Source organism: Athene noctua, chromosome Z (genome assembly GCF_965140245.1).
Source record: "Athene noctua chromosome Z, bAthNoc1.hap1.1, whole genome shotgun sequence".
Taxonomy (NCBI): Eukaryota; Metazoa; Chordata; class Aves; order Strigiformes; family Strigidae; genus Athene; species Athene noctua.
The window spans coordinates 11,981,236-11,994,447 of record NC_134077.1 but is presented as its reverse complement, the minus strand read 5'-3'; the positions used below and the strand labels follow the sequence as shown (position 1 = coordinate 11,994,447).

The following is a 13,212-nucleotide window of genomic DNA, read 5'->3' as shown; positions in this document are numbered from 1 at the left end:
CCATTTCAGCCAAGAAGGTCACTTTAGGGCCACTGAGATCTTGGTCTGAGTCAGGCTGGCTTGTGGTCCCCAAGGGGCTCCCAGCAGCCCCAGGCAAGTCTGTGCAACCTTTCGGGGCCGGGCTCCCCTCTGTGTCTGACGCACATCCAAGAGACAGAAGCAGGAGTCTGAGCTACTAGGACATTGTTTTTACTGAACACTTTAAATAAGCTGGGTATATATTCCTAGCCATTAAAAACAAAACCCACAAGAGTTCTGCATTCACCAGTGCATTGTGCGGGAGGGAGGAAAGCCGGCTCCCACCCTTGACAGGGGCTGGGCAGCCTGGCCATGCTGCTCACCAGCCCCTTCCCCCAGTGCCAGGATGGCACCTGGCCCCTCTGCCAGCATCCCGCTCCCAAACCCATGTGTTGGGAAGCGGCGTGCCATGACATCTCAGCACTCAGCTATTGGTGCTGGGTGAGCACAGGCAACTCAAGCACTGGCAGTCTTCCCCCTGCACTGTACCCTGGGCATTGCCCATCTCCCAACCCCCTTCACGCCTCTCCCTGCATCAGAGGAGCATGGGGACATCCCCCCAGCCCCACAGGGTTCCCCAACAAAAACATAAACACACTGACCCCTCCACCCCCAGCCCAGCCTTGCTCATCCCCCAACTTGGGGGATAGTAAGGGAGCTCCTGGTTCTCCTGGAGGAGCAAGCTCATTGCACACCTCTCTGTGAGAGCCCACAAAGCAGTGAGCCCTTGGGGAAGAGAAATCCTGCATTCAGGGTTTGAGCCCTGGATGCGTGCTCAGAGCAGGGGTGTTATTGCACTTCAGTCCCCAGCAGGGACCCCAGCCTATCCCCAGGGGTCCCCACAAATCCCCAAGATTGATTCTGGTGGGACAGGTGCCCAAACGCCTAGGCAGCACTCTGGCGGCCATGGCATGGGGCACCGTGGCCACCAGTGGCCACCAAACACAGAGCGAGCCAAGGCAGACCGTGGGGACATGCCGGGCTCCTGTGGCTGCCCAGTGTTGGGGCTGCAGAGGGGTCTGGGGGGCAGCTGGATGCAGCCCGGCCCCCCAGGGCTCCCCGGCACTACGACTGTGCCTCTGGCAGCTTCAGGCTGGGCTCTGCCAGCACTGGCCCCACGGCTTTCTGGTGGGGGCTCCGGTCATGGCAGAGGAGGCTCTTGGTCTCGCAGTTGAGGTTCTGGTAGCGGGGTGGGCTGGGTGCCGGCCGGTGGCAGACAGAGGTGAAGCTGAAGGGACTCAGGCAGCAGCCTGGGCAGGGCAGCACGTCATCCTGCTCCACAGCACTGGAGCCGTGCCCGGGCAGCATGGCCACGCGCTCCGTCCGCTCCAGCGTCGCCGCGCAGGGGATGCTGAGCTCGGAGAAGCCATGCTCCAGCCCGCTGCCCCAAGCCAGGGGTTTGCTGACCACCTCGTGGTTGTTGTTGAGCCCGCTGGGTGTTTGTGGCTCCATCTGCCAGGGTCGGGCGCCCGAGGATGCTGTGCGGATAAAGTTGCTGTTGGGCAGCAGTGGCAGGGGCTGTGGCGGCTCAGGGCTGTCGGGGCCACAGTCCATCCGCTCCTCCGCCCCAGGGTTGAATGGTGTGGCTCGTTCCCAAGCTGGGGGAGGAACGAGGGTGGGAGGCTGGGAGTCGTCAGTGAGATGGAGAGACCCCACCTGGTCCCCCCGGTGGGGCAGCTCAGGGGAGGCGGGCAGCGAGTGGCACTTGCGGGGGCTGGTGGCAGGGGCCGAGAAGTCGCACTGCACCTCCACGGCAGGCTCGGGCGTTATGGGCGTGTCGAGCTGGACCAGGGTGGGGGGTGGCAGGTTGAAGGTGAGCGAGATGACTGACTTGCTCGGCGTGTCGAAGAGCTTGATCTTCCCCCCCTTTAGGTCCTCACGCTGGGAGAAGGGGTTGACGCGTGGGGGTGTCTCCTTGGTCCTGGCCCCGCCGTAAGGCTCCAGTGAATGCGGCAGGGCAGGCAGTTTCGGGGAGAACATGTCAGACTGGCTGCGGGACAGGCGCTGGTCCGGCTGCAGGTGCTGTGTTCCCAGTTCACGCAGGGGCGACTGTTTGGCAGGCTCAGCTGCCCTCCCTGAGCATGGGCATAGGAGTGGGTCAGCAGCTGCCAGCAGCTGTCACTGAGGGGTGCTATGGGGCACCCAACAGCCTTAGGGTGCACTCCAAGAGGGGAACAGCGACTGGTTCCATCCTACAGACCTCAAGCAACCCCTGTCTCCTTCCCCTACAGCTGCTGAGGTAGGGTAGGACATTGCACATACCCCCTCCTTGAACCCCTCTACAGCCCGTCCCTGGGACACCCACATACCACTGAACGTGGCTGCCATCCCAGGTGTGGGCAGGCTCTCCCCGATGCTGAAGAGAGTGGCGCCGGTGCACTCCACATCTGGCTGGTGCTGCAGGATGTCCTCCAGGCACTGCGTGATTTCCAGAAACGAGGGGCGAGAGGTGGGCTCCATCTGTGGGTAGGAGGGGTTTCCCGTCAGGTCTGAGGTCTCCTAAGCACCCCGGGGAGCACTGCCCAGCAAAGGCAGTTCCCTGCCTCTTCCCCTGCGCAGGCAAGGCTGCCTGTCCTGCCCAGCTGCCCCAGCAGGGAAGGGCAGCAGAGGTGGGAGGCTCACACTGCAGCAGTGGAAAGCGAGCTGGAGGAAGGCTGATGGGCAGTCAATTCCCACCATGGTGCGGAAAGTGGTGACATCCAGACCAAAATCCTGCGCCAGGGAAAAGAGGAGAAGTGAGGTTGGGTCCCTTGGGACACCACATGGCCCGAGGGACCCAGAATGGCCTGGCCCCCTCCCCACACTGACTGCGTGTCACCCAGGGCTGCGGACCTGGCAGCACCCCAAGCTGGGGCAATGCTGGGGGATGCGGGGACACAGATCCCTCATGCTCTCTGCCTGAATCCAACTGTCCCCTTCTCCCGCCCATACTGACTACAGGCTCTGATGACAGGATTATTAGCAGAGAGCATCCCTCTCTGGGCAGCATTTGGGACACAGCACCCCTGTCCCAAGATGCAGGGCAGCTCCTGCACATGGGGCTCTGCCAGCACAGGATGGTCCCCTTCATTTGGTGAAGTGGTCCCAGCCCTGATGCTGCTGACCACGCACCCTCCCTCCCTCCCTGTCCCTGTCAGTCACCTCAGTGCGGGGCAGGTAGTCGGGGTCAGCAGGGACACGAGCGATGGTCTCGCACAGGATGATGCCGTATGCAAACACATCGGCCTGCAGAGAGCAGGGAGTCATGGCGGGGCCCTGCAGCCCCAAGGCAACGTGCCCACCCTTCTGTAAACTCACAGCCTCCCTCCTCCCTGTGGAGCCACGCTGGGGGCCCTCCCTCCTCGCCACCAGAGGGATGCCCAGTTCCTGCCCTCTGTGTGCCCGAACGCCCACAGGGCTGCAAATCCTGCAAACTGCTGGCAGTGCAAGCCTGGATAAAGCCCCACACACAAAGCAGACAGGGAGCCTCACCTTCTCGTTGTAGATCTCCCCTCGCAGGACCTCAGGCGCCATCCAGTATGGGGAGCCCACCACAGCCAGTGGCTCCTTCTCACTGCCCTCGCTGGGGGACATGGCAGGAGATCAGGGGATGCCCACAGTCCCCTGTCCCTGTCCAACCCCCATCTTCCCACTGGGGCAGCCCAAATAACCATCTCCATCTCCCTTCCGCAGCTAACCCTCCTCCATGCATCCTGCAAACTCATCTCTCACCACCCACACCATCCCCTTCTCCAGCCCCTCTCAGCCAACCCCAAATGTGTCCATCTGCCCCGAGCCACCACTGTTGGGGATCACCCCCACCACCCTCCATCCCTGCCCTTCTAGTTGCATCCCAAATGTCCACCCTTCCCCAGCTCCTGCTCCGAGTTGGCTGGAACCCCCCCTACTCCAAGGATGGGGACAGAGGGGTGGACGCTGCCCACGCACCTGTAGGTGGGGATCTTCTCTGCCAAGCCGAAGTCACCCACTACAGCTGTGTAGCTGTTGGCCTCGCAACGCACCAGGCAGTTCTGGGGGCACAGGAGGACCCCAGTCACACCAACCACACCAGCCCTGCCTCACTGGCCACTGGGATGCCCCAGCACAGCACAGCCTCCTGCTCCCCAGCCAGCCATGCCTGGGGCAGCAACGTGGGTATGGGACAAAGTAAACATGATGCCTTAGAGCATCCTGTACCTTGGAGGTGAGGTCACGGTGGAAGATGCCCTTGGAGTGCAGGTAGCGCAGGCCACGGGCGATGTCGAGGGCCAGCTTGACACGTGTAGACCAGGAGAGGGGCACAGGGCTGTCCAGCAGCTGCTCCAGGTTCCCACCGTTCATGTACTGATGGCAAGAGCCAGGCCATTGCATCACTGTGCCCCACCTCCCTCCATAATGCTGGATGGCCATTTCTCATCCCACCGCATCCCCCAAGCACCCCACGGCACAGCCTCCCAGTAGACCTTGCCCTGCGCATGCACCACGGACTGAGAGAGTTTTCCCACAGCCATTACTGTGTCCCTCCCCAGGCTTGTGGGAACCCCAAGACTCATGGCAGTTGCCCCGCTCTCACCTCTGTCAGTGCATGAAGCTGTCCCTGGTGCACACACACCCCCAGGAACCTGCGAGATAGAGGGGACCTGAGGGTGACCGCAGCAGGGACCAGCCCCAGGAGCTCATCCAGGGCTGGTGGTAGCTCCAAACATCCCAGGCTAGGGAACGGGGATGCAATGGGGATGGCAGCGGGGGAGCAGGTCCTACCTGAGGATGTTGGGATGCGAGAGGCGGTTCATCAGCTGCACCTCCCGCAGCATGTTGCCCCGGTTGCTGGTCAGCTTGTTCATCTTCAGCACCATGATCTGCCCCGACTGGCGGTGCCGCACCTGGAGGGGGGTGGAAAGGGAGGCTGAGCCCCACGTGTCTCTGCAGCCCCCCCAGACAGCAGCATGCACCCAGCATACACCCCAGTCCTAGAAGCAGGAGCTGAGGACCCCATGCAGCTGAGGCATGGGGCACCCCAGGGACTGTTAGGGCTAGGGAGGGCTCTCCCAGCACAGCGCCAAGGACCCCTAGTGCTGATGATGCACATCCCCATCCTCCCCAGAGCACCCTGCTCATCATGCCCCCAACACCACTACACCGGCCAGCCCTCCTGGAGAGGCAATGGCAGCTCCTACAAGCTGTGACCTCAACCCTGCGGGAAGGACAGGCAGCAGCAGGATTGGGGTGCACCAGGAGTGCTTTTTTGGGCCAATACCACCCAGCCAGACCCTACCAGCATGGGACAGCGGGGGCACATTGCCCCCCTGAACTAGCCCCATGGTTGGCCAACATCGCCCCAGCGCATGACCCCAGTCTGGCAGGGTACAGCGCTCAGACAAGGCTGTATAATTATCTGGCCCCAGCCTGACGCTGTCATGTAAGCAGGGGGGCCTGTCCCCCTGCCAGGAACAGCAGCTGGGAGTGCGGCCAAGCACGGACACCCCTGTCCTTCTGCAGCCCCCTGGCACGTGCAGGGTGAGGGATGAGCATGGATTCCCCTGCCCCAGCACCATGCTGGGGAGGGGCCAAACTGGTGCTGAGGGTCCCCTCCTGAGTGGGTGCTGGGGGTGGGATGGGACCCCCTCTGAACAGCAGCCAGTATTGGGGGACAACTCGGCGGATCCCAGCTGCCCCCCAGCACACACCAAACTGTGCACGGAGGCGCAGGCATTCCTTGGTGCTGCCGTCAGCTCCCTGCTTCTCTCCTTTTTAGTCAATGCTGGTTGAGGCTGCTGTGTGAGTGCCAGCCTCTGGCCACCCCCTTGCCTCAGGGATCACCTCACTGGGCAAAACATGGGGGTCTGCCTGGAGGCAGGGTTCCCAGTGCACCCCCCATCCTGCTCACTGCTTGGCCCCTGTCTCCATCACAACGTGGGGAGGCTGGCAGACTGGGCTCTCTGGGGCTCTCTTCCATTGCTTTGGGGAGCAGCTTTTTTTTGCTTCAATCTCATTGCTTTGGGGAGCAGCTGTCCTGAGGTGTACGCTGAGACAGGGACCTATCCAGCACCCAATACCCAGGGGATTGGCAGCGGCTTCCCCCCCACCCCCCCACCCCCGCAAAGGGCCTGCGGGAGAAATTATGCTTTATAAAGATCCCTCTACATGTCTGGGTGCACCAAGGCCAAAATAGCCCCAGGCTGAGTGGAAGCAAGAGGCAATAGCCTAGACGGCCCCACCCTGCCACCACCAACTCACTGAGTTCATGGGGAAGCTCCAAATAATTTGGCAGCCCCCTGCCCCTGGGCACCCCTCCAGCCAGCACCAGGCAGCCAGCCAGAACCCCTGGCCTGTGGGCAGGGTCCACCTGGCAGCAGAGATCAAGACAGACCTTGGATGAGTCAGGAGGGGACACCCCTGACACCTGCCACCATGAGACCCCATCCTGGCCCCTCCACCACACTGTGGGGAGAAGGGAGGATGCATTTCCCCACACCTCCTTCTTGCTGAGCACTGGACAAAGCTCCTGGGCTTGGGGAGAGTCTACCCCAGGGTGATGGTGCAGTCCCTGCTGCAGGGAGCATGGCTGTGTGCACCCAAGCTGTCCCATCTAATGGCACCCAGGTCCTCCTGGTGCCTACCACCCTGCTCACCCCACCCCATCACTGCCCTGCAGTGCCTGGTACTGCTGCTAGCCCCATCCCAGTGCACCAGCAGGCAGAGCAAGGAGCATCCCCACTGTATCACCACTATTGCTGTCTTCCCTCTGCCTCATCTCCACACGCAGGGCAGCTGGAGGCAGCACCAGACACAGAAACGGGGCTCCCAGCCTGGCTTTGGTGGCTGTAGGAGCTTTAGGGAGGGGACCTCCCTGGCCAAAGCAGGGTGGGAAGTGTCTCCCTTTGCTCCTCCAGCTCCTTGCAGAGCCAGAGCCCCACTGAGGCCAGCAGAATCCACCAACCCTGTGGCGTGCCCAGCAAAGCCCAGTGCTCTGGACTCAGCTCACCCACGGCAGTGCTGCCTTCCCTTTCTAAGCCACATGGGGCTGGCAGGACAGGCTTGGTTGGTTTGGCTGGCACCAGCAGCTGCCAGGCACCAGGACCTGGGCTCGACAGCGCTGGCAGGCTCAGCCCCACCAGGATGGCTCCAGGCGGCGAGGCTCTGGCACCACACGCCCACGACGGGAACGCCGGGCAGCATGCAAGGCGCTGGCACTCGATGGCTACGTATCGTGGGGCTGGCTGGGTCCCTGCCAGAAGCAGCATCCCTGCATCAGAGAGCAGCCCCCGGCAGGCACTCGCTCAGCCCCACATTGCTGTGACATGCCCATGGCTGAACTGCTCGTTAACAAGCCTCCCCCCATTGCAATAGGCTGGGTCAGTACTGAGTGTAGCCACGCAGCATCTAACGCCTTAATCCTGGAGGAGAGGCAGCCTGGGGGGGGGGGGGGGAAGGTCTGATGAAAGCCCCTTCCCTAGGATTTCTCCCAGGGAACCCAGGAGCCCCCAGCCAGCACAGCCCTGCCCTGGTGCTCTGCTCCAGGACTCTGTCCCCCGGGGCAGGGAGGGCTCCAGGAGCTTCTAGGACAGCCCCAGCGCCATGCAGATGGGACACAACCTCCTCGAGGGCACCTGGCGTCCTGAGCTTGCTTGCAAGGCCCCGTCCTGCCATCTCCCCCTCACGCTCTGTGGCTCAAGGCCAGCCGCTTGGGCTTCCTACGGCCTCCCACAGACGCTGGCCAGTTTATCCAGTCTGGCCAGGCGCTAGCACCAGCCCAGGGCCCTGGCTGCCCTTGGGAGCCTCACAAGCCACGACCCCAGGCAGGACACAGCTCCTTACTAAGAGAAGTTTCCTTCCCTGCCGCTGTCTGGGGAAGACAGCGGGCAGCAGAGCCTCCCTGGGCAGGACGTTGTCCCCCCTCGCCTCTCCGTGCTCTGGCATGGCGCCCAGGAATCCCAGCGCATTCCCCAGAGCTGAGCTCAGGCGGGCAGCCCTGCCGGGGTGCGGGGCGGAGGACAAGCCTCCGGCCTCCACCCAGGAGCCAGGCAAGCCCTCGCCCCTTGCAGGTGCCCACCAGCACCCCATCCGGCCCCCCCGTTGGTAGCTTCATGAGGGTACCACGGCTGAGCCGGGGTGCCATGGTGTGTCAGTCCCCCATCTGTTGCCAGCACACAGGGCTGGGGGATGGGACAGGGCTGGCGGCAGCCCCAGCTTGGGCACAAGGGATTTGAGCTCTTTTAACAGCGGAAATTAGAATCTTATTTAAAGAGCATGCTAATCAGAGCGAGCAGACGGCCTGCTCCCTCCCCACAGCCGGCAATCCTGTCTAGACATGGAGTGAAGGCCCCCCCCCCCCCCCCCCCCGGGGGGTCCTCTGCAGCCAGCCCCCCTCCACCCTACACTGGGGACAGGCTCACACATAGCCCCACTCAGCGCACCTTTCCTTGCCACAGCACAGGCAAGGCACAGACACACAGGGACATCATCCCACACACCCTGCCCCAGACAGACCAGCAGCAAAACATGGGAGGGCAAGAAAGGGACCTAGCAACACCACTGGTAATCCCACAGCCGCCTACAATGGCTGCACCTGAGTTCATAAAAATCCCAGTAGCACAACAGGTCTTTTACCGGGTGGGACTGGAAAACCTGCTTATTGCATGGAAAAGGCAAAATTGGTTAAGACTGAGTTCCTGCGCGGAAGGAAAAGGAGCAGGGCATGCAGAACCCGCTCCCGATGAACACCTGAGCATCATCAGCCCTCACCTCCTGCGGTCCCCGGAGCAGCACCATGGGCATACCAGGAACCCGGGCAGAGCCAGCGTTGCGTGGCTTTGCCACCCCTCATCAGCAAGGCCGGAGCACACCCCGTGACAGCACAGGAGAGATGCCAGCTGGTCCTAGACTAGTCAGCACAACGTGTTTCCAGCGCCTGGGGCTCCGGAGCAGTGACAGCAGGGCCAGAGCTGCTCCTGGCCTCACTGCGACTGGCTGACCTCGGCAAATTCACTTCCTCTCTGCCTGCCTTAGTTTCTCCATCTGTGTCACACTGCTCCACCCTCCTTCGTAAAACAAGGCAAGGTCCACTGATGAAGGGCAGCAGATAAGAGGGAGAGAGTTGTGTCATTAGTTGCACTGGCAAATTGGGAGTAAATACAAAATCTCAAAGGTTGGTGGGGAAGAGAGCAGAGATGGGCAGGTGACAGTGACGCCAAAGCCTTCTCCTGAGCATTGTCCGTGCTGGGAGATGCTAATTCCCATCCCAGCACTGTGGAAATGGGGCACTGGGCTGTGCACACTGAAGAGCTTGGGAAGCAGCATCTCCAATAGGGCATAAGGTGCAGATCTGGATGAGTGAAGATCTCTTGATACAGCCCCCAGGAGAGTGAAGCCAGGATGCTGCCTGCAGCTCCTGTGTATGCTGCAGACTTGCACACAGGAAGGTTAAGAGAGGGATTTGGCGAAAAGATGCAACAGTGGTTTAAAGGCTGGAGAAAATGACTGGCACAAACACACCTGGCTTGATCTGCTCAGCAGAGATGGAGAGGCAGCTCGCTGCAATGTCTGTGTACCTGAAAAAACAGGTAGGCCTGGTGCACAGGGGAAGGCAATGAGAACCAGCTGCTCCAGAAGGAAATAGCCCAGCTCTGCAGCACAGAGAGGAACAGCTGGGAACAACCCCCTGGGAAAAGGGCAGCTTTTCATCACGGGTCCCTCCTGTTCGCTCCGGATAGCCTTTTTGAGAGAAGCACTTGGCTGGAGCATGATAAGGCTCAACCCAAAGGCTAGCTTGGGACACCAGGGCTCAGACATGCTGAGCCCTTTGGCTTTAATGCTGGGAAGACAGCTGGACACCTGTGCCAGTCAGACACAACCTGCCTGGCTCATCTGCACACCAGGGCTGAGCTACCTGTCTAGGGACAGGAGCTCCCCTCCCTGTCCCCCACACCCACCAAGGCTGGAATGAGGCAGGACTCAGCAGCCACACAGAGCAGGGAGCTGCAAGTGCCCACAGCCATGGAAAGCAACAGCAGGAACAAGGGAGGTGGGAGGAAAACGGGTCCTGTGCTGCCCTGCCAAGCTCCATCCTCCTCGCAAGCTCAGGCAGCCAAACCCCAGCTCAGATCCCAGGCTTGCCCCACCATCCTGCTGAGCTCTTGGACTCAACCCACCACACGAGCACAAAGCCCCATCTGGACCCCTCCTGCCCCTGCCTCCTCTCCGGCACGCACACATGTTGGCTCCTGCCGCCTGATCACACTCCCACCCCCCCACCTCCACCAGTCCCCCAAATCCTACACGCAAGTGGCCCCACAACAACGGGTGAGAGAAGGAGCATTTTGTGGCTCCTGCAGGGCCTGGGAAAACAGAAACAGCAAGACAAGGAGAGACCACGGCCTGGCAGAGACACAGGAGCATCCATTATTAAAGAGCTGTATCCACGCCTGACATTATTAAATGCCTCCCTCTGCTCCAAGGCGCTGCTGTGCGCTCCAAGCCAGAGATCAATAGCAGGAACCTGGCCAGCAAGAGCTCCGGAGGGGCAGGAGGAAGCACAGAGGAGAGGGACCCCTCTGCACGCCCGCCACAGCCCCGCACAGGACACCTCTCTTGTGGCTCTAGAGGAGCTGGGTCTGGGGTTTCCCGGCTGAGTGGGGAAAGGTGGTAGGGCTAGAGATGGACCCCACAGTCCTGCTGGGATGTTGATGCCCAGTTGCGCTGCACCTGGGAGCACGATCCCACGCAGGGGACACAGCACAGTGCTTCCCGGGACCCCAGCGACTGTGGTGGGACACGGTGGATGTCCTGCTGTTCTTTCGGCTTATGCTGCCCAGCCCAAAGCTGCTCTTTGAGGGAGGTGAGGCTACTAGAAACACGACTTAAGGGCAGTCCTTGCCCACAGCTTTGCCGAGGATGAAAACAACACGTGCACACACCTCTCCACGGCGCAGGGAGGGCGGCCATGGCAGCGAGGCAGGGCACAGCCCCTCAGCCCTGGCAGCAGCGCGGGGCTGGCAGGGTACCCCCACCGCACACCTCTGCCGCACTGTCGGGGCCCCGAGCTCCCCACCAGCACCCACGCACCCCTAGCCTGGGTGTGGGCCACACACGGGCATCCCCACTCTGGCTGTCCCGGAGAGGACCCAGACAAAGGCAGCTCCAGGGTCCCAGCCGGGGACCAGCCCCTGCGCTGCTCTTACCGCACCCCACCTCCCCCCCAGACCCGTCACCTTCGGGCGGCTCCCGGGGGCACCCGCACACCCACCTGCCCGCGCAGGCTGCCGCAGGCCCAGCGACGCTGGAAACCTCCTCGGACGGCTGCAAACACTGCCCGCGTCCCCCGACACAGGCACACCTGGGCCTGGCGGGCTCGGGGCTCCAGGCCGTTAACAGGGGTTCCCGGGACCGGGGTGCCCGCCACCCCACGCGGCCCCGTTGTGACCCACGCCGCGCGCTCCGGAGCGCTCCGCTTCCCGGGCTGTAAACAGAGCCGGCGCTCCCCTCCCCCCGCGCGGAGGGACGGAGCCACAACACCCGCGGTGGGGACGGGGCTCCCCCGGTCCTCGCCGCAACACATCCCACCCTGACCTCGCACGGCTGCCGGGACCGAGGGGGCAGACCCCCCCCCCTCCAACCCCGCGATCCCCCCCCGCCCCGCGCACCCCGCCGGGGGCCTGGCCAGGCCCCGGGGGATACCCAAACCCGCCGGGCTGCCTCGCCATCCCCGCCCCGCGTACCTTGAAGACCTCAGAGAAGAAGCCGGCCCCGATCTTCTCGCAGTAGAAGTCGTCGATGCGCGCCAGGGTGGAGACGGCGCTGCGCAGCGCCCGGTACGAGGAGGGCCGCAGCCGCCCGCAGCCCGGCCAGGGCCCCGCCGCCGCCTCCCCCTCGCCCTCTCCGGGCCGCCGCGGCAGTTTCTCCCACTCCATGTCGGTCCCGCCGAGCACCCCCAGCGCCATTCACATCCCCGCGGGGCAGCCCCGCCGCCGGGGCGCCGCCGCCTTCCCACACTCCCCGGTTTCCGCGGCGAGGCTAGCGGCGGCGGCACGGGGAGGGGAGGGACGGGCGGTGCTCATGGCCCGGTAGCGGTGCAGCGGCAGCTGCCCGAGCCCCGCCGCGGCCCGGCGCTGCGCCTCCGCCGCCCCAAGCGCTGGCACCGGCAGGGCGGAACTGGGGCGGTGACAGCTCTTAACTCCTTAGGAACCGCCGCCGCCCCGTCGTCCGTGTGCTCCCGCCGGGCAGCTGGGATCCTCCACGCCCTTGATGTCCTCACCGGCGCGCGCACGGCCCGTGGGTGCCGAGATGGTATCTCGGCGGGCTATATGAGGCCCTGAGGTCCCGGAGTGTGGCTTGGACAGATCCGGTGGACACACAGTGCTCTGGTCCTCCCCTACCCCGGGTCCTGTCTGGATGCTCCCTGTAAACGTGGGACTCTTTCCCGCCAGGTCCCACCTGGATGCACATTGTAAATGTGGGAGTCTCTCCCCTACCCCTAGGCCCTGTCTGGATGCTCCTGGTAGCTGCGGGACTCTCTTTTTCCTCATAGCACCCTGAGGTGGGGACCTGATCTCCCCGTATATCTGCCCCACCCCATACAGTGTCGTGGGTCCAACTCCCCCATACAAGCAGATGCTGGCAGGATGGGCCCCCACTGGTTCAGGCTTGGATCTCTCCTCACAGCCGCCGTTGGGCTGGCTGGATGCTGTAGATGGGGGTCTCTGATTCTCCCCATGCACCCACCCCTGCCTAGATGGGGTCCCAGCAGCTGTGGGGTCCATCCTCCAGAGGGGCAGGGAAGTGCAGCCTCCCAGTGACAGTGTGCCCAGTGCCTGTTGCACCCCTTCGCATTTCTCCCTTTCCCGAGCTCTTCCACTTCTCCCCAGTTCCCTTCTGCTTCCTGCTCAATCCCCAGCCCGGCATTTTTCCTGCTCCCAGGCTGATCTGGACTCCCTGCAGCTGGATCTGCCCTTGCTACTTGGCACCCACCTGCCTGTGCTGGCCCAGCCCTGCCCCATGCGCCTCCTGAGGTGCTACCACAACCCTCCTGTTCTGCCCCGCTGCCACTGGTACCCTTCAACTACTTTGCTCCAGCCTTTTCCCTGTGTGGTGCAGCTGGCTCCACACAGCCTACACACCTCTAGCTGCCTTTCCTACTGGGAAAAGCAGACACACGGGAGTGTCTCCTGGTGCAGCAATTTTTTTGGCCAGTGCTCAGGTCCAAGTGACACCAAACAC

At 62.9% G+C, this 13,212-nt stretch overlaps 1 protein-coding gene across 1 annotated transcript; it reads right to left on the bottom strand.

Annotated features, from left to right (window-relative positions):
- Nucleotides 1-181: 181 nt before the first annotated feature.
- TESK1 (testis associated actin remodelling kinase 1) lies at nucleotides 182-12,146 on the bottom strand. The gene is made up of 10 exons (XM_074932738.1): nucleotides 11,715-12,146; nucleotides 4,759-4,880; nucleotides 4,571-4,619; nucleotides 4,195-4,341; nucleotides 3,946-4,028; nucleotides 3,490-3,580; nucleotides 3,160-3,243; nucleotides 2,641-2,730; nucleotides 2,328-2,478; nucleotides 182-2,093 (listed from the first exon to the last, which is right to left on the bottom strand). Exons 1-10 carry the CDS (start codon nucleotides 11,934-11,936, stop codon nucleotides 1,084-1,086), a joined length of 2,049 nt encoding a protein of 682 aa, XP_074788839.1. The 5' UTR covers nucleotides 11,937-12,146; the 3' UTR covers nucleotides 182-1,083.
- Between the last annotated feature and the right edge of the window lie 1,066 nt (nucleotides 12,147-13,212).

What these genes read in the sequence shown, in the direction of transcription:
- TESK1 (XM_074932738.1), bottom strand. Translation starts at nt 11,936, where the DNA reads ATGGCGCTGGGGGTGCTCGGCGGGACCGACATGGAGTGGGAGAAACTG. An exon ending in ACCGTGACCTCACCTCCAAG is followed by an intron (nt 4,029 to 4,194) that starts GTACAGGATGCT and finishes CTGTGCCCCCAG; the next exon opens with AACTGCCTGGTGCGTTGCGA. An exon ending in GATGGCAGCCACGTTCAGTG is followed by an intron (nt 2,094 to 2,327) that starts GTATGTGGGTGT and finishes GCCCATGCTCAG; the next exon opens with GGAGGGCAGCTGAGCCTGCC.